The sequence below is a fragment of the Phaseolus vulgaris genome, chromosome 1 (assembly GCF_051622355.1).
Source record: "Phaseolus vulgaris cultivar YP4 chromosome 1, ASM5162235v1, whole genome shotgun sequence".
Classification (NCBI taxonomy): Eukaryota; Viridiplantae; Streptophyta; class Magnoliopsida; order Fabales; family Fabaceae; genus Phaseolus; species Phaseolus vulgaris.
In genome coordinates, this window is record NC_143498.1 from 46,776,387 (window position 1) to 46,803,032 (window position 26,646).

Consider the following 26,646-nt stretch of genomic DNA (forward strand, 5'->3'; position numbering starts at 1 on the left):
TAATGGTTTATAACAATGAAATACGTGAACCACCTGTCATACTGGTTTACTGTAGCCTTTGCCATCATTTCAAGTTCTACTTTTTAAATTAAAGCAGGTTTTTGGAGGTATTTTTTTGTTATTTCTTGTCTTTATTTTAGTTATAAAACCGGTTCTGCTTATTAATGCTTTAAGGAAGTGAATTGATTATTGGAACACTTCTGGAAATTTCGTTGAAGGACGTCATAATTTTTTAACAATTTTTTCGTTGATAATGGAAAAACATGACGACTGACAATGAGAGAAAATTCTTAAGAAACGTTGGCTATAAAGAAATGAAGGTTGAGAGGGACATTTGAATATAAAAGAGTCAAAAGTTTAAAGTGATTTGTTTTTCGTGCAAAACAACAAAGTTCTCAAGCATCAAATCTTATCTTATGGCAATATCTTATCAGAGATGAAACGTAAGTTGCCTAAATATAAATCTCTCGTATATGCATATTGAAAATTTCCTTTTATGTGATATTTGTTTTAAAATATAAAAAAATCAACTGTAATACTCAATAAATTTGGTTACGATGAAAAGGTTTTGAAGCATCGACCATTAAGAGGAATGTTGAAAATTCAACCTCATAATTAATTATACAAAGTTAACATATAATGAGTCGATATAATAAATTTTATTTATTTTACAAAATGATTCATCTATATAATTATATATATGAATTTTGAATTTGTATCCAAGAATTTAGAGATATGTTCATAACCAAATACAATTATAAAAAAATATTTAACTATATCTAAATAATTCAGATCTATCTAAACAACTTAGATAAGCAAATATTAGACTGGAAAATATACAATATTAGACATATACTTATATAACTAATTATGCTTGTTTGGTTATTAAGTATTTATTCTAAGAACCTAAAAATTTATAAGTACATGATAACATCAACGAAATTGGTCACTCATCCTTTTCCACTTAATACACTGATACATTGATATTTCCGTAAAATTCTTATAGATTCGAACATTAAGAATATTTTGCAGGTGGATTACTGCTAAAAAAACTTTTTTCACTTAGGAAAATGATACATTAAAATTTTATCTTTTTATTCATTGTTTGTGCACATGTACTCATTGGATTGATACATCAAGATAATATAGCAACCAAAATTACCGAATTTCCTATTTTTATTATATATTGAAAATTGTAAAAATCAACCAGTAGAAACAAAATTTAAAACTTATTTATATTAAGTAATAAGATAAAATTCTGCAATAGTTAGAATTTAATATTGTATTTAATTAGGAAAATCATTGTTTTTTATTCATTTAAAAATAATATCTGTTAAAATAAACACGAATTTTTTTTTATCTTAATTTTAATAAAATATTAACATACTAATTATCAATACGATTGTATTTAATGTAACAAGGCGTTGGGTGTAATATTTATTCTAAATTTATGTTTGAAAAACTAGTTGAAAAAATTAAGTAGAAGCTGAAAAGAGTAGTTATTAGTAACTGATAGAGTTAAAGTGTTAAACTAGCTTATTAAAAAGTATTTTGGTAAAATTATTATTCAAATAGTTAAGAAAAGTAAAATACTAGGAATATACACATTAAAATGAAATTTTACACAAAATTCAATTTATTGATAAAAATATATTTTAGAATATTTATAATTTTAGCGTTAATAAATTTAAACTTTTTATCTTTTATTTACACACACAATTTAAATTTGTATACTTTTAATTATTATATTCTTTTTCGTATTTTGTTTTATACTAGTTCTCTTTCATTAAACTAAAATTAAAATATTAAATTTTAAGTGTGCTTTGTACTTAAATTTAATTTTAAAAATTAATCAGTACAATCCTTAAAAAATGGTATATCATAAAAAACTGTAACATGTCTAATGTTAAAATAATAAAATAAAACAAAAAATAATTTATTATTATTATTATTATTATTATATTACAAGATTAAAAGAAGATTTTAATAAATAGTTTAGAGATTAAGGGTGAATGAATATAAAAAGTTAGAAGTTAATGTCTCACATTCTAAATTTTTTTGAATTATATAATTTAGAACTAAAAATGAATATCCATTTAAAATGTATCGAGGTGCATGTTTAAATTATGGGAGTGCAGGATGCATTAGCATTTGTCCTTTCATGTTTATTTTTCATGAAAAGCCCAATTTCTGGCCCAATTAACAAAAAGAATGTATAGAGATATGTGGCAGAGGTCTTCTATAAATCAATCATCGGATAGTAGCCGATCTACTTTGAAAGGGTTAGGTTTGGACAAAAACATCAATCCGCTCCGGGGTATCCTTTCTATTCCCTCTATTTCTTCCAATTGTTTGATTCGCCTTTTCCACTTTTGGTGCTAGTCTCTATTGGAATTTCTCTCTGGATGTTTCTCTTCTCATCAATTTCTGATTTAATAATTTACCGATTTGTTTGTTTTCTGCTAAGTAGGTTTTTGAAATTGACCAAATGTTTGAAATTCAATTATTTTTTCCATAATCCATTCCCCTTTATTTCAATTTCAGATTTTTGTTTCTGCTGAGAGAAGGGGTCTGTGTGACCGCTTTCATAATTAACCCCGAAATTTCATTTTGTTTATTTTGCAGAACTAGAAGCAATCAACGATGCCTCGCTATGATGATAAATATGGCAATACACGCCTGTACGTGGGACGCTTGTCTCAGAATACCCGTTCCCGTGATCTGGAGCGTGTTTTCGGCAGATATGGAAGGTAATTCCCCTTTTTTTAATCATTAATTCTTATCTTTCGAATTATATAGAGAACCATAGACTTGATTATTTTTCTACGCAACCTCAGCCATTTTCAAAAGCAATGTTATTTACATGCAAGTTTTGAGATTGCGGTTGTGGATTCATCGCGATTCTTCATGTTACAGAAAATTTCAGACAAATAACTGTTATTACAGTGTTGAGGCCGACAACACAGTTTGGGTCCGTCTTTTAACTACCATGCTTACTTGTAAAGGGGCTATTTGACCTTTTAATTTTTAACATGTTTTTGTTGTTATTCCATGCTTGTTTGTTTGTCTATATGGAAGATTGGCTTTGTTCTTTAGTACTTCATTTCTTGCTTAGAGTGGTCAGGATGTTTTACGTTGTTTTGTCCTATCTATTTAATGTTTAAATTGCTTGACTTTTTGTAATTGATGTTTGGAATTGTGTGATTCATCTTTATTGTTTACATTGGCTAGGGAGTTAAGTTAGTGATTTGTTGCCGTCGGCTGTCGACCTTGTTTTATGCTGAAACTTAGGGTGGTGATGTACAGGTTTTATCTAAGCTTTGATTTGAGCTTGGATTTGTATTGTTATTTGTCATGTTATGCGTGGGAACCGAATCCCCTAGGTGTCATGTTTTAACATGAATAATCTTGTTGAAGGTTTCTGTGGTTTTCTCTAAACCTGGAGGTCTGTGTTGGGAGGTTGGCCTTGGTGGAATTGATGGAAATTCCTGTCGAGTGTTGACTTTGGCGATTCTTTCTGTAATGTTATTGCGTGTTTTTTATGGAAATGGCAACAATCACAAACTGGTGTTTAGTCCGTCTTTGAGGGGCGTTGTATACAGTTCCAGTAGTTAAGTAATGATGGCCTTACTGTTTCTGGAAACCATTTCCGCAGAGTTCGAGGTGTGGATATGAAGAATGATTTCGCCTTTGTTGTAAGTTGCCACCCTATTCTTGATCTTTTGTCTATTTCTTTTGACTTCCATTTCTCCTCATGCCTTTGATCCAAGGTGGCTATTAATGTCTGCTCGGAAGAATTCAGTTGTAAATGATGGTAAGATTCTGTTACTTTATCGGCTTGGTACTGACAGCTTTTGAACAGGAATTTAGCGATCCTCGGGATGCGGATGATGCTAGATATAACTTGGATGGCCGTGACTTTGAAGGAAGTCGTATTATTGTTGAATTTGCCAAGGGGGTAGGAACCAGTTAAATTTAAAGTTTATTTGCATTTTAGTTTTAGTAAGATTTGGTCTTCTCAATTGTAATTGACTATCTAAAGGATGCTTTTCATAGTTTCTGTAGTGTTATTTAACGCATATAACCTGTGTACAGTTCAGTGTTCATCTGTAAGTGCTTGCTCCATTCTTTAATGCATGTTTGTTGGACTTTATTGTAGCTTATAGGGATTTATTCCATTGTTGGACTTTAATGTCCTTAGTGCCTGCCTCTATTTCTGCACATTATTCTCCCCATAGTTATCAACAACGGGCAATTAGTTGATGGTCTCTTTTTTCAGTCTTAACAGTTTCCTTTAGAACTTCATACACATATTCAATTTCTTCTGGACCAATGCATCTCTATTTTCATTGCTATTGTTCTTTGAATTTTTTAACCAATTTTGGTAGTCTTTATTGCTTCTTAATTGTTTTTTCATCTGATCTCTATTTTTTAATTCAGGGTCCACGTGGTTCTCGTGAATACTTGGGTCGGGGTCCACCTCCTGGATCTGGACGATGCTTTAACTGTGGCATTGATGGTCATTGGGCCCGAGATTGCAAAGCTGGGGATTGGAAGAACAAATGCTACCGCTGTGGGGAAAGAGGTCATATAGAGAAGAACTGCAAGAACAGTCCCAAAAAGCTGAGGTAGGCCCTGGTTTTTTTCCAAACCCCTCTGCATCATCGGGTTGATACGTTCTTAACTTAACTATTGTTTTTTCAATGAATTTTGTGCGCTTTAAATATTGTATGTGTCTTTGAATTTGTTCTGTAGCACCAGCAGGCGTGGCCGGAGTCTTTCACGATCACCAGTCAGATCATGGTCTCCTCGTCGTGGGAGAAGCAGGGATCGAAGCTACAGCCGTGACCGCAGCTACAGGTTGGGTTCTAATAATCTTCTAATGCAATTATCTGTTGTTTCTCTAGTCAGTATTTTTGTTGTAATAAGCTTGTAACCTGTGTTTTGGTCACCTATTTTTTTTGCCAGTCGATCTAGATCTCCTGTCAGAAGAGCAAGAAGCCCAGTTTCTGAAGATAGGTCACGGAGTCCTCGGCCTTCCAAGATAAGGAAGCATAGTGCATCACCGGACCGTAGCAGCCCACAGAAGAGAAGTGACACATCTCCCCCTAATGATGATAGGTTGGTCACTCAGCGAGATGGGTCTGACTTGAGTGATGGTCCAAGAGGGAAAAGTCGAAGCCCTGCTAGTCCTGCAAGGGACCGGAATGTGAGGGGCTATGATAGCCCTAAATCTAATGGGCGCAGCCGGAGCCCCAGCCGGAGCCCTAGGGATGATGACAGGAGCCCCATTGATGAAGATGATGACAATCCTCGCCGCTCACAATCACCCTAGATAGTACTTTTTGGTTAGAGATCGGGATTCTGGCCCAGTTTATATCTGGATTATAAAATGCACTCCAGTTTAATTGAGACTTGTGTTTATGAAAATGTTTTATGTACGTATGTATCCATGCATGCTTATTATTCAGATTCTTGCTGGTCAACAACTAGCGTGTGTGGCTCAGCTAGAATATGGTGCGCATGAATTAGTTCAAGAGTCGGGATATTTTAATCCAATATAAATTATTGTGAGCGAAATTTAAATCTTGCATGTTTTGAAGCTTGACTCGAAAGATCTTAAGGATTTGACGATTATTTTAATTAGACAATCATAACAGTATTGAGAAACTACCTGGTCGAGTCTTAGTGTGATCTCGTAGGATTTTGGAATCCATTCAACTATGGTTATCATCTAATTTGTAGTAAATCGAATATTCCTATTCCTCTATTAGTTTATTGTTAAATGTATTTCGACATCATTGTTTGGAGGTGAAAAGGATTACGTTATATATTTTTTTCAAAAAAACAAAATTTGAAATTTTTTTTATTTCTTTATTTCTAGCTTGCTAATCGGTATGTTTTAATTTAATGTTCTCGGGAAATGAATGCATAAATGTTTTCGAAGAAAGATACAATGATCTTTTGTCTAAGAAGTTATGATATAGATCTAACTAAAATGATTTACTTTATGTCAATTTTTTCACAAAACTAAATTGAATTTGTAAAAGTTTTTAGATTACAAGTAGAAAATTAGTTAAGGCCTATGACAATAATAACAATATTTACATTAATCTATCAAATCATATTAAGAAAATAAGTGATAATGATAACATTATAATAATAGTTGTAGTAATAAAATGATTGTAATAAGATAGCATTTAATAGCACCACAAATCCATTATGGACGATAAACAACATTTAATTGTGTCAATTTTATGTCATCTGTCAAATTTGTTTGCAACAAAACTTAGAGTACAGGTCTCAATCATCTCTTTATCATGGGTATTTCCATAATTATTAAGTTTAACATTCCTCTGGCCTGTTCAAATTTATGGTACTTATAAACAACTGCTCAAAAAATTCTAGGGATCACTCCACGGAATCATGGACATAACATATATGTCGCGAACACCATTACCAAAATTAAATCATTATCAATGGAACAATTTTTGTGTCTTTATATTTTATTATAATTAATGAAGATGTGATGGGGAAGTATTTTAAATAGGATTCCAGCGTATGAATATCATAAATATTAAAATGATTAAATGACCGTAAAGAGATTTCATTTGTCACTTCATTCATTTCATACAGATTTCATTTGTCACTTCATAATAAGTTAAACTTAAAATTATTTTTTAAAATAATATGAAAGTTATTTAGAATATATATACATAATGAGAATATATCTTAAGAGAATTTATTGAATCTGTTTATTTTATAAAGTTTAGTAAAAACCGCATGGTATATGATGTGGTGCAAAACATATTTTATGACAATACAAAATATTGATCCACACTGTTAGATTATTTCTTTGCACACAACGAATATGAATGCATAGTATCCTTCATATTCAAGTCTAAAATCCATATTTGCGTTGACAAGTGTAATGATCTTAATACATTGGTTCTCACGACATTATTGTTCATGTGCATTAGGTTTTTTGCTGCATATAATTATTTATCACAGTACAAAGGAGCAATCCATATTGCCTCAACTAATGTGATGACCATGATTGCAATGGTCCAAATTATTTTATACTTATAAAAAATATTATAAATCTAGTTAATAAACACAGGAAAACATTCAAATCCAATAAACTATTTCATTCTCTTTCAATATTGTAACTTATAACAAACTCTTCAAACTCTAATCTCATCACTTCATGTAAAGTAATAATATACTTCTATTATTATGTTCAAGGGGCAACTATTAGTGATAGTCATAATAATTAGTGTCAAATACACTTGATTTAGTTAATAACAATGGTAATTTAACACGTGTATCTCAACTGTGCAACTGTTTTTTTTAGAAAGACTCAGAAGTGTTATATTATGGAGAGGCCAATCACAAAAATATAATATACATATGTCATTGAGTTTACAGTTTTAGATCATATACAAATTATTCAATATCTAATGATGATGTATCCTAAATATTTCAATTTTAGATTTCTTATTTATAACATATCAATCATAGTACAAATCCTCCTTTTATCATTTCATGAAATCTTATTCTATGAAACACAATGGAACATAATTGAACTGTTTACTTATGAAATGCAATGAAACATAAGTGAATTGTTTGCTTATGAAATGCAATCATAATTGAATTGTTTGCTTGTTACATATCAATCATACTAACAATCCTCCTTCATCGTTTTGCAATTTTGAATGTGAAATTAGAAAAGAAAATGACTAATGCATTTTTTATAATTTAAAATTAGTTAAAGATACATTATTTCTTTACGCGTCTAATTTAAACGAAAAACATTATCTAAGATTAAAAAAAAGTGTTAGAATGATACTTAATCTAAGAGATAATTTCGAGTTAACAAAATTATTGATGGAAGGACTGAATGAAAAATTTAAAGACTCAAATGTTTTAAATTTTTCTGAAGGACTTATTTGATACTTCTCATATTTCAAGACCTATTTGACATCACTTACATATTTTAAGATCGGACCCGGGGAAATGATACTTCTTGAGAAAAAAATAAAACATGATATAAAAAGTTATCATGTATATGTTTTTATCCAATTCTAAAATTGCTCTACAAGTTGTTGTTACAGAGAAAACAGAGTAAAAATCCTTTGCGAGATCAATTAATATATAAGACAATTGACTTTCTATTCATCAATTTCTCCAGGCTACTTTTTAAGGTAAGTGAAGAAGTTCATTTCTCTAATAATTTGTCTTTAAAGGCCGAATTGCCAAAGCGTGATAATAGTGCTCCTGATGTTGGTAATGTGTTGGATTGGTCCAATGCAAAAACCAATATGCAGTGGCTGAAGATTTCATTGGTGGGATAGAGAGTGGGACTTCAAAGTGAGACTGAAGATTTAAATTTGTAAAAGTGATCTTAAATAATAGATGTATATCCAGTGCAGTTCAATAAAACACAACACATTTGAGTGTAGTTTACTCTTAAATGTGATAAAAAGTTAAATATGTTGTTTTTAGATAATGGTAATAATAGTGACAATTACTGGCAATTAAAATTAATGTTCAAAGCTCAAAGGCACCGCTCTGTTTATTGATTATTTTGTTATATTATTCCAAAACAAATGATTAGTCCAAACTAGTATCCTCACAAATATGGAATAAATTAACAATCAGAATCATCCCCACAAAAAGCTGAGATATCCAGTTTTCATCAACCCATAGCTGCAGTGCTAATAATTACAATCAATTTACCTTTCTAGTTTGGATTGACCTTGTCACAGGTAGTGTATATATATACTTTGAGAAACAAACACCTGATTGTCACAAGGGCTCTATTTTGCCATCAATTTTCAGGGATAAACTATTTTCTCTCCCTATTTTACAAACTTTTCATCAGCATAACCTGTTGAACAGTTTTATTTTCCACTTTCTAGTCAGCAAGAAAGCTAACTAAATAAGAACAAGTAACCAACTTCCTAATTGATTCCTAATTGAGAGACCGTGTTCAATTTGAAACACCCTTTCTGTTTTACCTCAAGGACTGGTTTTAGAGTTGCTATTCAATTTTAACCGCACGTACAGTAGCATCTAGGCCTTAGTTCCACTGGTAGAGGCTACACACGTCTAAGTTGAATAATGTACTCCTCTAATCTCATTTGAGAAAGGATGAATCAATGAGAGCTTAGTTTTTTTTCCAGATTGTTAACGCATTTCTGTCAGGTGAAGTTCAAAACAGCCATACATAAATGTGCAGTAGTAGTATGTACAGGTAATATGAACAATAAAATATTTTCTCAATCATTATCTTAAACAAAATTGTGAGGTAAACCAACTGTACAGGAGGGAACTTGTTTGCTGTCATATTATAGTTCCGAGGCCGAGCTCATCCTCAATGTCATCACCATCTTCAAATAGCTTCATAAACCGAGCCTGATCCTGCTCCCTCTTCTTCTTTTGCCAATACTTGTATATAACCAGTATTGCTAGAGTCAATATGGCTAAGACCAAAATAGTTAGCAAAACGATAACTGCTCCATGCATTCCTTTTTTACTTTGATATTGATTCTTGGAAGGCGGTGCAGAGACAGAAACTACACATTTTTTTCCGCAAACATATATTAGCAACTAATGAAGTAAAGAAGCATTCATGCACGAGAAAAATAACTAGGAAAACAACTTGAAAGGTTAATTAAAAAGGGAGCAGAAGTGGAAGAAACTTAATTTGGGCAATCCCAGTAATTCGCAGACTCACAAGAACAAAATGAATGAAGATTGAAGAGAGAACTATCTTAAACATGTGGTAATAATATCAGCAATAGTCAAGACTTATCCCTTTAGGTGGATTCAGACCACAGATTATATATAATATTGAAGATACTTAGCTGATAGAATTGAAGTTTAAGATAAATAAGCCCTACCTTGTGTTAATTAATACCTATTAATCCTTGTCTAGTTGGTTACGGGTAAAAAGGTTAAGATAATTTATTATTTTGTTTAGATTCTTAACCAAATAATCTTCTACACAGGTCATCAATTGCGACATAATTGAGGTTACTAAGCACTGTTTTGAAAATTACAAAATTGAACTGTAAGCACCATATTAGAGATTAAAAGAACCATAGACAGAAGTTGAATTTGTTTACTTTCGATAACTTCATAATTGTTGCATTGGAATCATATATGTCACAACTACTATCACACAGTTGTCTGTGAAGTCTAATGCCATGATATCTGTAAGGAGTTTCCCAAAAAAAAAGGTAGCAAGAAACTCACCACCAGAAATAGGTAAGCAGTCTGGGCAGAGAAAACTAGCATTGAATTCTTTTTCCTTGAAGTGGATATATCTTCCATCAGGGGTGGTAAAATCAGAAGGACACAATTCCCACTCGTCAAACACATCATCATAAAGAATTTTGTTTTCCTCATAGACTCCACATCGTTTACACTTTTTACCGAAGAAATTAGTTAAAGGCTGGAACCACATAGCAAATTCATAAGTAATGATTGAGCGAAATCTCATAAAGTAACATTTGAAATTACAAATGCAAAGTCACTTGAATTTAATGATTAAGCAAACCAGTCTAATAGTTGTTTTTTGGTAAAACAAGATGAGCTAATTGCCTAAATTAAAAATAACAGTAGTGTGTACAAAGAAGCAAGGATTTCAAATAATTGATTTTTAAACCTCATTGTTACTAGAGCTAAAAGATGACTGGCCTCATCATAACCAATTAAGTACCCACCCAGCTCAAATTAACTAAATAACTACCAAGCAGTGAATATTTTGCAATTTTAACTATACATAGAGCTATTATTGGATTCATCTTAGCTAAGGCATTGCAGTACGCAATTCCTTTGCCATAAATATTCTGTACATGTGACATTCTTCTACAAAGAAAACACACTTGAAATAAGGTCAGCCTCTCTTCTAACATTAGCCATAAACCAAGCCAGGATCTCAATCCACCTTATGATGTCTCTGTCTTAACTTTTTTCCGCGTGTCAGTATTGGTTCTTAGATAGGCGTGGTAATTCTCTGGTTTGTGACTGTTGTCCCTTATGTAGTGTGGAAGAAGAAATGGTAAGTCATCTATTTTTTGTGTGTAGGGTTTCTTGGAGAATTTGGGGACTGTGTCTCGAGTGACTGGGGATTTACATTGTGATGCACAAGTGCACTTTAAGATGATTAAACCTATAGGTTTGAAACATGCTATTGCTAGGTGTTGGGGGGGGGGGGGGGGGGGGGGGGGGATTTGAGTAGGTATATAGGTGAAATTTGGAACCATAGGAATAGAGTGGTTTTTAAGAATGGGTGTGTGGATCTAGTTGAGGTTTTCACTTTGGTACAAAGGAAGACTTGATCTTGGATTACGATGAAGAAAAGATTGATTGATTTCTCTTACTCGGATTGGTGTTTGGAACCTCTCTGTTGTATGAAATATTTGAGAGATTGATGTTTGGTGATTTATGTTTAACGTTTTGTCCAGGTTTGGTAGTTTTGGTGTGTTTTGTGCAGGTTTTCTTGGCTTTTGTTTCTTCTTGACAGGGTTGGTTTGAAGATTTTGGTCTTGGGTTATGGCGAAGGAAAGACTGGTTGATTTATCCTACTCGGATTGGTGTTTGAAACCTTTATGTTATATGAGATATTTGAGAGACTGATGTTTGGTGATTCTTGTTTAACGATTTGTCCACATTTGAAAGATGTGATGTGTTTTGTGCAGGTTTTTTGGCTGCTATATCCTCATTGCAGGGTCGGTTTGATGAGTTTTAAGCTTGGGTGTTTGGTTTACTTTTGTTTGTTGGCAAAGATTGAGTTTAGTTGTTGGATTTTTGTGTCTTATCTTAAGAATGTGTTCATTTGAAGGGTTGATGTAATTGTATATTGATGTACTCTTGTTATTGTATGTTAATGTGGTTGATGTGTTGTAATGTCTGTGGGATCCCCAGCTGATTGGGGGATAAGAAGTTTGTGTTGGGATTATTTGTATAATGATTGGGGCACTCTTAAAGTGTCTCATTTTATTTTATTTATTCTTTGTTGATAAAAAAAAAGTATTGGTTATTGGATATTAGACCATGGAGCCAACAATCAAATATGTTTATCCCTGATTGGTTCAATACTTACAAATAGAATTAAGCCAATCAATCACACTACCAATTGGAAACTGTGACTGCACATTATTCAGGAACTTTGAATTATTCATCCACCTTATATCTCACTAATGTTCTCTAACACCAAGAATTTTATTTCAATCTATTTCAGTGTCCAAGCTGTGATCTCTTGTTGGGAATCCCTCCTTATTCTAATGGGGACCATGATCAATTAATCTTGATAACTGATTCATTGAGTATATTCAATGATGACTATTCCAAAAGTCTTGAAATTATAACTCTCTCTTGAAAATGTGATGAGCTTCAATTACCCACTAACTCTTTATGTCATAAGGCTTTCTCTCATTCTCTATATAAAGGGAACTTGTGAGGAAGAGAAAAACATGGTGAAAAGAGCAATATAGAGAGTAAAAGAGAGAGTTGATATCCACCATAGTGTGAGATTAGAAATCTTAGTGAAAGGTTAGAGAGACGTTGTATTCCATCCTTGTTGAGTGAGATTGAGTGTTATGCTCACAGAGTGAGAGAAACAAATATTGTAATCTTATTTTCATAGTGGAGACATTTTCTGGACTAGGTCCCATGAGTTTTTATTCCTCAAGTAGAGGAAGTTTTTCCACATTAAAAATTCTCGGTGTCATTATTTTATTTGCTCTATTTTCTATTATTTGCTTATTGCTTTCGCAAGTGCCCATTTTGTATCTACACCAAAGGGGAAGAATTAATTCTGATTTTCTCAACATTTCTTGAGTTGTACTCTTGAATTTCATGAGTCAGTGAATTCTGGAGCATCTAAAATCCTAGTGGTCAAATGGCTTTGCAGATAAAGTTGAAGGAATTCGGTGATTGATGTCAATCAAGCTCAAGTTCAAGTTGTACCCAATGTCAATGATATTTCCAATTCCATACCTGAGCCAAGACTGCATTAGGACACTTTTGCTGGAACACTTGTTATGTCGGAGAATGTCCTTAAGAAGTAGCCTTTCTTCAACCTTTCATTTTAGTCAATAAGAATTCAATATGTATGCCATTATGCTAGCCAGAAGAGACTACCATAAACTCTTAATCATAAAAAAGCTTCTAAGAGATCTGAATTGCTAGATTTTGACACATGGGGACCCTTGTTCATTGCTTCTATTCATGGACACAAATACATTTTTATCTGTATCGAATGATTTTAGTAGATCTATATGCATTACATAGTGGAAACCCAAAGCTAAAGTACAGAAGGTGAGTCTCATATTTAGAATTTTTTTGTTCTGGGAAGAAACTCAGCATGATGCATGAGTGAACCTGATTTGTACAGATAATGGACCTGAATTTCTGATTTGTCAGCTTTATGCATCTGATGAAATAATTCCCCAGAAAATCTTACGTTGAATCTCCCTTACTAAACCAGAGAATTGAGAGGAAGCACCAACATATACTTATGCAAGTATATAACCTTTTCCCATTCTAAAAATTATATAATTTTTGTCATATGCCCTTACCCATGTCACTGACATCATAAACCAGTTCCTAGTTTATAACCGCATTTCATAAAAGAAAACCCCTTACAGTTTGCTACATAGTTTATTATAGTGATCTCAAAGTCTTTCAATCACTATGTTACCAGACCTGAACCCTGAGCTAGAAAATGCCTTCTTTATAGGTTATAAAATGGGAACAAAGGGATATGGTCGCTAGATTGCAATAGCAGAAAAGCGTTTATAATACCGCAATGTGATTTTCCATGAGATATTCTTTCCCTTAAAGGTTGACAGTGATAGCTTATGATTTCATACTTCTTGGGAATATCACTTTGTAGAATCACAAGAGTTTCCCTCCTGTACTTTATTTTGATAATAGTCCACTAGTATAATAAAATCTTCTCGGTTACCTAACTTTGCATAGGCTGAACCTCAACCAAGAAGATCCACACAGGCTAGACATCAGCCACGTCACCTTGCTAAGTACATATGCAGCTTCTCAACTTATTCAGAAAATTCTTCTTCCTTATACTTCCTTCTTTCTTGTCATGTTTTTTATGCTTTTCCCTTCCATTTGTTGTTTTTCTCATCTGATTACCACACATGTTGCGTTGTAAGTCTCTAATCTAATGCTGAGGCAAATGAATAAGAATGTTGGAACCATTTGATGCTGGGTGAGCTCATAGCTACAAGGAGCAAAGGGACTTGGAAACTAGTTGATCTTCCTAGTCATTTGAAACCCATTAATAGAAAATTGCGATATAAAATAAGGCAATGAGGTGATGGATCTATTGAGCGATTCCTAGCTTGACTTGTTGCCAAAGGTTGTCATGAGGTTGAAGGGCAGGATTACTTTGATACGTTCTGTGGTTGCAAAGTTTACAATTGTTTGCATGCATGCATCCAAAGTTTGCATGTACATCAATTGAGTGTTGTTAGAATCTAGTAGATATGTTAGAACCCTATAAATATGATTCTATATTTATATATTAGGATCAACTAGATTTATTCTATATTTATGTAATTCACCTAAAATAGGAAAATTAAATATTTTTGTAATTATGTTTTTTCCTCTATAAATTGAATAGCTCCGTCGTTGTCTAAAGATACGGAATTCATCCTATGCCTTTTCAGTTTCTCTTTTCTCAACATGGTATCAAGAACCTAGCGAGAAGGGAACCTAATCCGAGTTTTCCTTGGAGCCACTACTAATAGGTGTAATTTTTTTAGAAACCATGTATGTTTTTTAGTTTCTGTGCCTTTTGTTTTTACCGTGTTTCACAATTAGTTGGTGTCATTGTTCACCACTGAAAACCGTCTAGTGAGCTTTTTCTAGCTCACGATGGCCACCACTGGCATTGCCTTGCCATGCAACGACCAAATCTGACAGTCGCTGTGCCCTCCAAGCATTTTTTCTCTTTGCCAGCCGTCATGCTCTTCGGAAGTCACCATGGAGTGAACCTTTTTTGCTCTTTGATAGCCGCTCTCTCTAGCAGTCATTGTGCCTATTGACCCGTTTTGGTCTCCAGCCCCCATCGCACCCTTCGATCCATTTTGCTCTCTAGCAGCCGCTGCACCCTCTAACTCCTTTTTCTCTCAAGCCGCTGCTTCACCTTCTGAGCCTTTTTGCTCTTCGGCAGCCACCACTCCCTTGGTTTATTTTTGCTCTGTGATAGTCCCTGTGCTCTCTGAGCATTTTTTTTCTCTTCAGCGACCGCAATGCTTTTGAGGATATTTTTGCTTTCTAATAACCACCATGTCCTCTAAGCACTTTTTATCTCATGCAGCCGCTGAGCTTTCCAAGCAATTTTTGCTCTCAGACCACTATCTCTTTGTCAATACTACTAGTACTAATTTCACAAGACTTCTAGTTGATATGGATGATATCATCTGTGCAGGAAATTCTTCGATAGAGTTCCAACACATTCGGGAATCCTTAAGTTTTTCCTTGGTTTGAATGCTTCCCATTCCAAACAATTTCATTTGTGAGAGAAAGTAATGTTTGGACCCTGTTGCTGAATATAGTAACTTAAGATCCAAACCAGTTCAAACACCACTGGACCCTTCCATTTAAGATCCGTCAAGATTGAAGAAAGCCTTATGAAGATGTTCCATCGAATAGGCGTCATAGAGGGAGATTGCTTTATCTCATCCTCGCGAGAGTATATTCAGCAGCTGAACAACTTTGTTTCTCATCCAACTTTGGTTCACTACCAAGCTGCTTGCAGGGTTCTCAAATATATGAAGGGTTGCCCAGATCGGCTTTTATTCTTTCCCAGGTCTCTTGCTTTGCAGTTGTTTGGTTTTCAAAAGCTGATTGGCCTGCTGGTTGCTTGGACTTCTTGATCAATCCCAGGACTTTGTTTCTTTCTTGGTTTGTCCGTCATATCTTGGCGCACTTAGAAGCAGCAAACTGTTGCTTGCTCCTCCTCAAAGGCAGAATACAGAGGCCTCGGTTCTACAACATGTGAGCTTCAATGGCTTCTCTACTTTGTGATCTGAATGTCAAATGCACTTGCACCCTGGTTCTATATTGCAACAACCAACGTGTTCCAAAGTAGTCTGTCATGAACAAACAAACTAAACATCTGTCGAGAATGATTGTTATATCATATGGTTCCTGACACAAGAGAAGGCTCTCTAACCCATTTCTTAAGCTCAGGGAAAATTTCTCACTACGCATCTCTCAAGCATTACGTAACCAAATAACTATTCAGACAGCTCCACATAAAAGAATAACTCCCAATCAGTACATTACACAGAGCTACTTACATAGAATGCATCCTAGTTCAACGAATTGCATATTGCAATAATCCCGTTCCATATAAACACTCTACAAACCTAATAATGAGAATTAAATTCATTTGATCACTCCTCTTTCCTGTGATCACTCTCTCATGACTAATAAAATAAAACTCAAATTAAAAATATTTGTGGAAAAGCTTAAAAAACAAAAGGGGACAAGGAGGAACCTGCCAAGACTCTTCACCCTTAAAAGTATAAGAAACGTTGGTTTCTTTAACGTCAAGCAATTCGGTTTTGTTGTCCCCTTTGCACTGAAAATAGAGCGATGGAGTGGCTTTTAGCCACTCGTGGGTTGTGTAGATCTCAATCGAGCTCAGCGTCACGTCCGCAGACACAACCAACCCTGTGCTACCAACAGTTAGTTAGTTTTATGTTTCATGAAACCTGCAAACGAACAAATAAAGGAAAGAAATAACGAAAACTGCAAATTACCTGGGAAATAGGTGAAGAAAAACATGGAAGAGAAAAGAAGGAGAAGAGAATGAGGAGGAGACATGGAGATTGAGATGAGAAGAAAGGTCGACGAAGGAAGGTTGGAGAAGAATTCAGAATTCAGAATTTCAGATACAGAAGCTTAAACGACAGCGTTCAAGGTTGTGAACGGATTGCAACTGCTTTATTGGTTACGCTCTGGTCAATAATATTTGTATCATCGCGTAGGGTACAACACAACAGAATGTTCTGCCACGTCATTATTTCTCAAAACGGCATCGTTCCGATAAGGTAAAGTTGAAACATCGTGAAATTGAATGATTTTAGAGATTGTTTGATCCAGAGGCAGAAATGTTGAACGAATCAACCATTGAAGAAGATGCTAATTAGCTCCACAACTGATTCACCATTATTATAAAATACATCTCAAACAACTGTACAATTACTTAAATCAAAACGATGAATGTTTCAGTTTTCAAGAAAATTATAATATTAAGTATCACTGTTACCTTAAAAAAAAGTATAACTCTAAAGAATGAAACCTGGTTCAATAATGCTGTAACTAATCATGCAAAAGGAAACACGATACCTTTGAATGCGATAAGAAAAAAAAAGGAATGAAAATCAAAATACACCTAAATTTATTTTTTAAGGATAAAATAATAATTAGCTTGATTGTTACTAAATCATCCTAGTTATTATATTTTTAATTTAAAAACACTATTAATTTATAATGTTGATGGAACTATTAGTTTTATAAGAGTTACTAGTTTTGTATACGATGCAAGTTGGGATTGAAAAGAAAATAGATATACCTCATTAATTTATCGATTTAATACAGTAAAACAAAAACTAATGTCCATAATATATTTTTTATAAATTAGAATTAATAAATTTTGTAAAAGAAAATAAAAAATATATTATCTTTTTTAAACCATGCTATGCAAACACTGTCAATCATTAATCTCATTTGTATAATTTGTAATATATATATATATATATATATATATATAGTTACATAATAAATCAATTTTCTCAGATTGATATTAATTACTTACAAATTTATACACTCCAAAGTGAGTTATTTACTTTAAATAATCGATCTATCCAGATTTGAAAAGTTGAAGGTGATTTTGAAGATTTACACAAGAATCAATTTTGTGAGACAAGATATAAAAATTTAAATGATTTGAGTATACATCTAATTAGAAATTCAAATTCATATATATTAATGAAGAAAATGGAAGGATTTGAAATGAGAGGGGTTGAAGTTAGGAATCAAGTTGAGAAGACTTTGGTTTCCAACTGATAGGCCTTGGTGAAGAATGCTGGCCAACAGAGGTATGTGGCCATTATGCTGCTAAGAGTTGCTGCACCAATCATCATGTTCATCACCACTATCTGCAGTTGAATGGCTTCCAATGGTGAGGCCCCTCCCATGATGAGACCAGTCATTGCCCCAGGAAGGGATATTAAACCCACTGTTTTGGTGTTGTCCACCACTGGTGAAAGAGCCAATATCACTGCCCTTTTCACTTGCTCTTGCGTTGCTTCTCGCGGTGTTGCACCAAGAGCCAATGCAGTCTCAACCTGTAAAACAGATTATCATCAATGAACATACCAGAGACATTCTGTAACAGTTATTGTCTTTCTTCAACCCATTCAAATGCTTTGATCATATTACAGTTACCTCGTTTATGATCTAATTAATGTAAAATATCACTTTCAATATCAATTTCTTTGTCTGTAAGCAAAACAAAAGAATTAAAAAAAATATTAATATATATTTAATATGATAATGATTGACAAAAAGTAATAGTAAATCATAATGTTTTTAAAGACGTGGCTTTGAAATCAGTTACAATAATATGTAAGTGTGTTTGATTTAATAGAAACTAGTTACAATAATTTAGTAACAAAGAACTTTGTGGTTGGTGTTAAAAGATTGATTGACTTTAGTTTTTTGTTAGTGGCGTGTGTGGATCTGTTCAACCTTACGCAGATCTCATCTTAGTGCAGCAGCAATAACTTGCAAGCTTGTGGCTGAATTATTCATTGTTTATGATATAATGAGTGGATGAACTATAAGGAGGATTACAAGACATATACCAAGTTGATTTGTGTTTTGATGTCGTCTCGGAGTCTTTTCATGGTAACACCAGTTACTGTCATGGAGTTCCCAACCATCATTCCAGCAACAGGTATTATATATCTGGGAGTGAAAGGGAACACGCTCAGCAATACAAGCACACACATGGTCACTGCAGTTCCTGTGAGAATGGAAACCCCAGCCACATACTTTCCTCTAGGAACATGTTTTGCACGCTCACCTGCAGTGTAACCAGCAACTGATACCTGTAACAAAACAAAAAATATATACAAATTTTCTTCACTGGAACCTATACTCAAAACACTAACTTTTGTATCATCAAACTCCTGAAAAAAGCTGCTAGCATTCCAGAATTTTTTTCCTACCCTTTGGTTTTTCTGGTTTCCGGATTTTGTTCACGGACTTCCTATTCAACAATCATTTGAGTTAATCCCAATCATCTAACATTTGAACTAAAACTTGTTGATACACAACATATACATTTACTTGAGATAAATCCGATGAAAGTAATCATTGAAATTTATTACGTGAAATTAATCGATTAGATAATGGATTATGATGGTTGTTAATTAAGAAAGAATAATGAAGAGGGACTAACCATGAAAAGGTAAGCTAGAAGGATCCATCCGGCGTTGTCCTGGTTGAAGATGAACTGCAGCACAAAGCCAATGATAGAGAGTTGAATAAATGCCCTCACAATGGCAACAACCATCTCTATCTCGAGGCCAAGCTTCTGGTAGAAGGACAAGGCCACAGCCAGAAAGACCACCGCAGTAGCAGCCACTGGCTTCACCATGCCCTTGAGGAACTCCACCATCCATGACCAATCCGTGGCCTGAAGTAATGTGTGGTTCTGAGAAGCTAGCATGGGTTTGAGGAAGAAGGAGTCCATGGTGATACATAGGGTATAGCTATGATAACATATATGTGAAGGCCAAAGCAGAAACGACCTTCCCCAGAATGTGAGTCACCATGTGGAGTGAGTAGTTCTCGGTTGCGTGACACAGCAGCAGATTCAGCACTATTTTGGCCTTATCTCACTTTACTTATCAACCATTAATTAATTATTCATTTCTACTGTTCTTTTCACAATTCACAGTTCACAACTACTATCCTTCTCTGCAAAATTATTATTGCATGCTGCTAAATTTTAATGCTTTCACTCAACTTTTACATGAAAAATCTCGTTATGATTCACCTCAAAATTATCGTGAACTATATATATTTAATAGTTTTGAAGCATGTAACAATTTCTCTACGATCCGACCATTTGCTAAATCTGCATACAGTTAACAAATATATTTAAAAATAAAGTAAAATGGAGAAGAGAGTTGACTGAATAAATTAAGAGATTTAAATTTGAATATTTGTCCGAATTAAATTTACTACGGGTGAAAATGCAAAGAAAGGACAATTTTTAGAAAACATTTTTTACATAATATTAAAAAATTATGTTAGGTTTAAAAAAAAAATTTCAAAATCTTAATTTCAAATATTAGGAACTAAATGTTTTTAAGGTATTTTGTAGGAAAGTGACGGAACGTACGTACGACAATGGTGGTTAGTTCGAGGCTGTCCATTGTTCTGAAGCGATTAGTGAAAGTTTGACAAAATCTTGTGCTTCACTCTTACTTTGTCAATCAATTAAAAATAATATCAAGTAGATGATTATTTTAGATAAAAAAAATTAGCATACATAATAATAATAATGATATAAAAATTTTAAAACCTTTTGTACCACTTACACGTTTAAATAAAAACATTTTTTAAGAATAAAAATGCATGTGTTTATTATAGATGTATTTCATATTAATATTTACTCATAAATTATTGTAATTGATAATAATTTGTAATAACTATTTTAAAATTACTTATTGATTAATAGTTTACTCTAGCAGGTCATGCTTAATAACATATTAAATCGTGGGTTTGGATTTGTGCGTTGTATCCACGTTCATAGTTATGGGCGTGGTTTAGGTAGTGTACGGCACATGTGATGTCATCGTATTCTATTTAACCATAAATAATAAAGTGAGATATTGTAATGGCCAATTTCCAAACAATACGTGAGAGATTATTATTTTATTTCCTATTCAAAATAAACTAACTCACAACTTTTGCAATACGTCACTCTTGACGTCAGTGTCAATTGTTAATTAGATAAAGGTATTGAATAAAGGAGGCGAATGATTATTTATTTAAATTATTACTAACTAGATTCAAAAAAATTATAAAAAAAACCCTTAATTTGAACAGATAAAATTAACAGACAATAACATATTAACACGTAAGAAAATTTGTCAAGAAATATTCCAAGTATAGATCAAAACAATATCATGGTGGTTAATAAGCTATCTAACATAAAATTTATACTTGGAAAGATAAAAATTATGTAAGGTGAATCACCTAAAAAGATGGTATATCGTTCATCTTTTATTTTGTTCATCATTCAACTTTTTAGGCTACATATTTTGTGAGCATGAGGCGGATCTTACAACTATATTTAAACAGAACAATCTTGTTGACCCGGGAATGAACGTAATGCAATTCACCAAGCATAATATAATCATAAATCACTAATATAACTAACTTTTGAATTTCCCTAGGTACCAATTTCCTAATTACAAAACAAACAATCCCCACTGCTACAACAAAAGTTTTCAACTGAGCATTTTCAAAACTGTTCAATTCTCAGTGCTACTGTAGGTGTTGCAAGCTATGTAATTGATATCTACAATACAAATCACTAAATTTTCAACTAAAACCTCTTGCTATGGATCTATGGTCTACTTTTCTTTTGTTATCTTCCTTTTGATTTGGGGATTTTGTGAATGATCTACATTCTTAACAGATTTAGGACCATATATCTTGCCTCTGCTCACAACCTCCTCTGCCAATGACTTCAGTGGAACTGTAACATCCAAAGGAAGAAGCACCTCTTCCAACTCCTGCCAATCAAGATCTTCGGAGTCGCCATCTTCATAGTGGACCCTGTACCACCGAGAATCCTTGTCGTAATCAGTTACTCTACCTGAGTAATATCTTCCCATAAACCACTTTCTGACTTCCCTCCCTTCAAACCATTCACCCAAACCTGAAGGCACATTTGTTTCAACTTTGCTCGGAGCATCACGGAGAGCAATAGAGCAGTCACTGGGGATTGCTTCAGGCACCCCATTAATTACAATAGCAGGTTCCCCAGGTAGCTCATAAACCCCAGCTGCTGAAGTATCTGATTCCTGCTTAATTCCTTTGTCTTCCATTTCAACAATTCGCTCGGAAAATCTACACAAAACGGTAAACAATTGAATTATATATAGGAAATGATAATCTTGTGCCTGCATCCCAAGGCTCTATGGAGATTGTACCTCAGAACATGATTTCAGAAAACTACTGTTTGCCAAAATAATTATAAATGAAATGATTATTTTGTGTCTACAGTCCAAAGCTTTACGTAGATTGTGGCTCCGAACACAATTTAACAAAAGTTAGTGTTTTTAAAAACTAATCACAGAATTAAACAGATCATACAAAACATTCAATTACTGCAAAAAAAAAAAGCAAAAGTGGGACATAGGATGGATATAAAGACAATACAACACACAGACGTAAGATCTGAAGATTTACTATCTATGTCCCTGTCTCCGATCTGCGATCACCGGAAAAGTGCGATTCTAGCAGGTAAACCCTAAACCCTAAACTTTGTGTGAACTGAATGAATAAAGGGGAAAAAACATAAGCATCGTACCAGCGGTGGTGGAGCGCCTGCGGAGTGAGGGTCGGAAGAGGGTACGCAGTGGAAGCGATTGTGAGGAGAGAGGGCGAAGACCTAACGGAACCCTAACACGTACCTTATCCTTCGACTGTCTGCAGTGTCGTTTTGCAGAACCGAATGGGATTCGCAAAACGCACCGTCTCTTGATTGTGACACGCACTGCCAATCGAGAGTGTAAAGACGAAGGTTGAAACTCTGAAAACCCGAAGACGAGAGCCAAACACTTTCTCTTCTCGGAATAAACGACAAACCCTCTGCTGTCAAACGATTCGCAGTGCGTGTCTTTAGGGTTTTCGTGAGCACCCTCTGAATAATGTGAATACCCTAAACCCTCTGAATAATGTGAATACCCTAAACCCTCTGAATAAACGCACCCTTGTGATACTTAATCTATGAGATAAACACTAAGTTACCACTGAATGGAAAATTTAAACCAATGCACGGAAAGGAATGGAGTTATTAATGATTTATGAAATATTATTTACTGATTTTAAAGAATATATTTATATATTAATTATTAATTTAGAAAATATACAAATATATAAAGACTTAAATTAATTAGTTGTTTAGAAATTTAATTATCATATACAATGAGAAGAGGACACATAGATAATAAAAAATAAGATTTAAACGGTATCATATTTAAAATTAAAAAACGATTACATCTGTTTGGTTGAAGTAAAAAAGGAAACCTTATAAATAATGGGAAAAAATTACAAACTTCATTAAATTTGAAATTAAAAAATGATAAACTCATTTATGTAATTTGCATAAATAATAGATGTACATAAAACATTGTTTAATTATAAATAAAATGATACAATTTTGGAGTAAATAAAGCAATAATAGACAGGTAGGTAAGAAAAGGACAAAATGTTATTTGTGATGATAAATTAGATGTTAGCCATTTAAACAATTAATTTATTTGTTGCAATAGAAAATAAATTTAACGTGTTTTGAAAGTGTGGACTTCAAGGGTTGGATTGTTTCAAATTATTTATTTTTAAACGTTTCCTTTTTAAAAAGTTTTGTGTAAGTAAATGAGCAAGTAATTAAAATATTATTAATGTTAGACAAAACGTATAGCATATGGTTTTTTTAATAATTAAATTTCCTTGCATATTTTGATTATGACTGCATACAAGTTCATTTTATTATTTTTATTCATTTAATGACCACTATAATGGTTATTAAAATTTCAATTAAAAATTGTTAAAATACTATAAATGAAACTTTGTTAACTTTTAAAGTTTTGATTATTAAAAATGATAAACACGAAATTCTTTAACAACCTTAGATTGGATTGTTTGAATAACAATTTGTTGAAAAAAAAGGTACATTCATGATTGTTTGTATAGAAATAAATTTATACGACATAACAATATAAAATTTTAGCTTCCAGTAACTTATACTTTTGTCTTCCTACATGTTTGATTTTTTTTTTACTATACCGATCAATTAAGGATGTCGAGTGACATGGCTCATTCGGTCTTGATAGGTACACTTTTTTCGTCTTGATGAATCTTTATTTTAGAAGAGTCTATATATGACTATTAGATGCGGAGTGACACCATCTTATACATAAAAAAAAAATTCTTTAATCAAACTATATAAAACCTACAAATATAAAATTTAATAAGACAATATGATGTTAATTGTTAAACAAGTTGCCTTAGTCGAAGAGTTGCATGTAGTATCTTGTTCGTTTGGCAAGCGCTGTTAATTGTTTAGCAAGATGCATTGGTCAAAGAGTTGCATTAGCGTGACGTCCGTTTGGAAAATACATGTGTAATCATAACTACTCAATCTATAATTGGATTTCTTGGTACGAACATTCAATCATTTGTGTTCCTTAATGTATACTTAGATTATAGATTGTTGTATTCACTATCCATTTTGCATTTTCCTTTTCATCTATAATTAATTTCATTTTGTTAAGGAATCTCATTTGAGTCTGACTGTTATAACCTCTGTTGAATATAATATCTAATTTACCATTTTCATTTGTAGTTTCCATTTCATAGAATTTGCTACATGAATTCTTTACATCAAGCTTGAATAGATAATAGAGTAAAATACATTCAGTGAGTATACATATATTTTAATCAAAATATTTAGTGTCACATCATCTTAACATAGATAAATTTTCTTTGATCAAACTATACAAAACCTACAAATATAAAAATTTAGTAAGACAACATGTACTGTCTCGCTTGTTCGGCAAGAGTTGCTAATTTTTAAGCAAGCTGCCTTGGCAATAGCTGCATGTAGTGTCTCGTTCGTTCGTCAAAAGCTGTTAATTGTTAAGCAAGCTCCCTTGGGCGAAGAGTTGCATGTAGTGTCACGTTCGTTCGACAAAAACATGTATAATCATAACTACTCAATCTATAATTGGATTTTTATTCAATCATTTGTGTTCCTTAATGTATAGTTAGATTATAGATGATTGTATTCAGTGTCCATTTTGCATTTCCCTTTTCATTTATAATTAATTTCATTTTGTTAAGGAACCTACCTCATTTGAGTCTGACTATTATAACAACCCTTTGTTGAATATAATATATAATTTACCATTTTCATTTAGAGTTTCCATTCCATAAACTGTGCTACATGAATTACTTTTCATCAAGCTTGAACATATAACAAAGTAAAACACATTCAGTGTTGCACTACATGGTAGCAAAAACCTTTTTATATTCAAATTGTGCCAGCACATGACAAATAAAAATAAATTTTCAGTTATTATACTTTATACTTACTATTATACAAATGATTTTACTTGACCCCAAATGAGTATTATTATACTATATGAGTATCCATAAGAAAGCAAATGAAGAGTAATATACATTTGTATTTTCCAATCTTGTTTGGACAGAAGAAAAAAAAGAACAATCCAAGAAGAAAGAACAATATTTCATGATGAAGAGCATCTATCACATATAAATACTCGAAAAAAAAGTTCTAAACTTCATAAAAATTCAATTCAAATTTAAAATTTAAATTTCAAATTCAATTACCTTATTTATGTAACTTAACTGTTGTTTCTTCTCAAATCCCATCATTTTTTAATTGCATTACCTTGTTTATGTAACTGGTATACCTTTCCAAATTCTTAGAGTTTCCTAAACACTCCATTTTAGGCTTGCGTGAGAGAAGCAACTTAACCCTAATCCTCCATTCAAAATTGGATCAGCTATGTTTCATTAAAGACTGTTTCTTCCTGCACCTCCTTATCTTCTTCTGGCACCTCCATACACAACATGAAAATACATTTTTATCCTTCTTGTGCCACCCCCATATAATAACTTCTGGATTATGTAATCCGGAAATGCATTTGAAAGAAGACTTCCGGATTACATAATCCAGAAGTTAAAAAAGACTTCCGGATTATGTAATCCAGAAAGTAATCATGCATATGAAAAAAGACTTCCGGATTATATAATCTTGAAGTTAATTACAAATTTGAAAAATGACTTCCGAATTATGTAATCCGGAATATTACAGAAGGGCATTTTTGGAAATACGAAAATCTATGGAGGTGAGAGAAGAAGGTATGGAGGTGCAGCAAGAAGCAGCCTTCGTTAAAGCATGAAGAAGGGTCGTAGGAGGCTTGGGCCAGATATGAACTACTCAACCCTCCACAATGGCCCTATAAGGAACATGTGTAACTTATTCCTGTTTTAGTATATTTTTTTTTATTTTATTTCCGAAAACACTTGGTTGTAAAAAACTTCCGATTGTGCAATTATATTAAGTATAGATAGATAAATAGATATACATATATTTTTTTTAAGAACTTCATATTTTTTTAAGGACGCATTTAAGATCTTATATCTTTTAAGATCTGAAAATGATACTTATTGACGGAAAAAATAAAATAAAGCATGATGTAATAATTTATTTCATAATTTCTTGTGGTGAAAAAAAAAATTGTTTAGGATAAGTTTGAGTTGATG

General features: G+C 33.0%; 4 protein-coding genes across 7 annotated transcripts; 1 reads left to right on the forward strand and 3 right to left on the reverse strand.

The window, feature by feature from the left end:
* Positions 1-2,199: 2,199 nt before the first annotated feature.
* LOC137814407 (serine/arginine-rich splicing factor RS2Z33) lies at positions 2,200-5,580 on the forward strand. 2 transcript variants are annotated; one of them, XM_068617124.2, is made up of 7 exons: positions 2,200-2,317; positions 2,626-2,750; positions 3,656-3,695; positions 3,863-3,958; positions 4,441-4,628; positions 4,756-4,860; positions 4,969-5,580. In XM_068617124.2, exons 2-7 carry the CDS (start codon positions 2,644-2,646, stop codon positions 5,333-5,335), a joined length of 903 nt encoding a protein of 300 aa, XP_068473225.1. In that variant the 5' UTR covers positions 2,200-2,317; positions 2,626-2,643; the 3' UTR covers positions 5,336-5,580. The 2 variants fall into 2 exon arrangements, with proteins under 2 accessions (XP_068473225.1, XP_068473226.1); XM_068617125.2 differs by lacking the exon at positions 2,200-2,317 and having other exon boundaries at positions 3,418-3,695.
* Positions 5,581-9,208: 3,628 nt separating this feature from the next.
* LOC137814404 (uncharacterized) lies at positions 9,209-17,192 on the reverse strand. Its single transcript, XM_068617120.1, has 4 exons — positions 16,806-17,192; positions 16,541-16,716; positions 10,261-10,459; positions 9,209-9,578 (listed from the first exon to the last, which is right to left on the reverse strand). The coding sequence occupies exons 1-4, from the start codon at positions 16,867-16,869 to the stop codon at positions 9,346-9,348; spliced, it is 672 nt and encodes a 223-aa protein (XP_068473221.1). The 5' UTR covers positions 16,870-17,192; the 3' UTR covers positions 9,209-9,345.
* A 769-nt stretch (positions 17,193-17,961) lies between these two features.
* ALS3 (aluminum sensitive 3) lies at positions 17,962-19,954 on the reverse strand. Of its 3 annotated transcripts, none has more exons than XR_016521882.1 (4): positions 19,514-19,932; positions 19,281-19,321; positions 18,915-19,160; positions 17,962-18,395 (listed from the first exon to the last, which is right to left on the reverse strand). XR_016521882.1 is itself a non-coding variant. In XM_090304152.1 (4 exons), exons 3-4 carry the CDS (start codon positions 19,059-19,061, stop codon positions 18,084-18,086), a joined length of 459 nt encoding a protein of 152 aa, XP_090160278.1. In that variant the 5' UTR covers positions 19,062-19,160; positions 19,281-19,321; positions 19,514-19,644; the 3' UTR covers positions 17,962-18,083. The 3 variants fall into 3 exon arrangements, 2 of the variants coding, with proteins under 2 accessions (XP_090160278.1, XP_068473219.1); XM_090304152.1 differs by having other exon boundaries at positions 19,514-19,644; XM_068617118.1 differs by lacking the exon at positions 19,281-19,321 and having other exon boundaries at positions 19,514-19,954.
* A 1,524-nt stretch (positions 19,955-21,478) lies between these two features.
* On the reverse strand, positions 21,479-23,093 carry LOC137814405 (dirigent protein 17). The gene is made up of 2 exons (XM_068617121.1): positions 22,664-23,093; positions 21,479-22,200 (listed from the first exon to the last, which is right to left on the reverse strand). Exon 2 carries the CDS (start codon positions 22,176-22,178, stop codon positions 21,702-21,704), a length of 477 nt encoding a protein of 158 aa, XP_068473222.1. The 5' UTR covers positions 22,179-22,200; positions 22,664-23,093; the 3' UTR covers positions 21,479-21,701.
* Between the last annotated feature and the right edge of the window lie 3,553 nt (positions 23,094-26,646).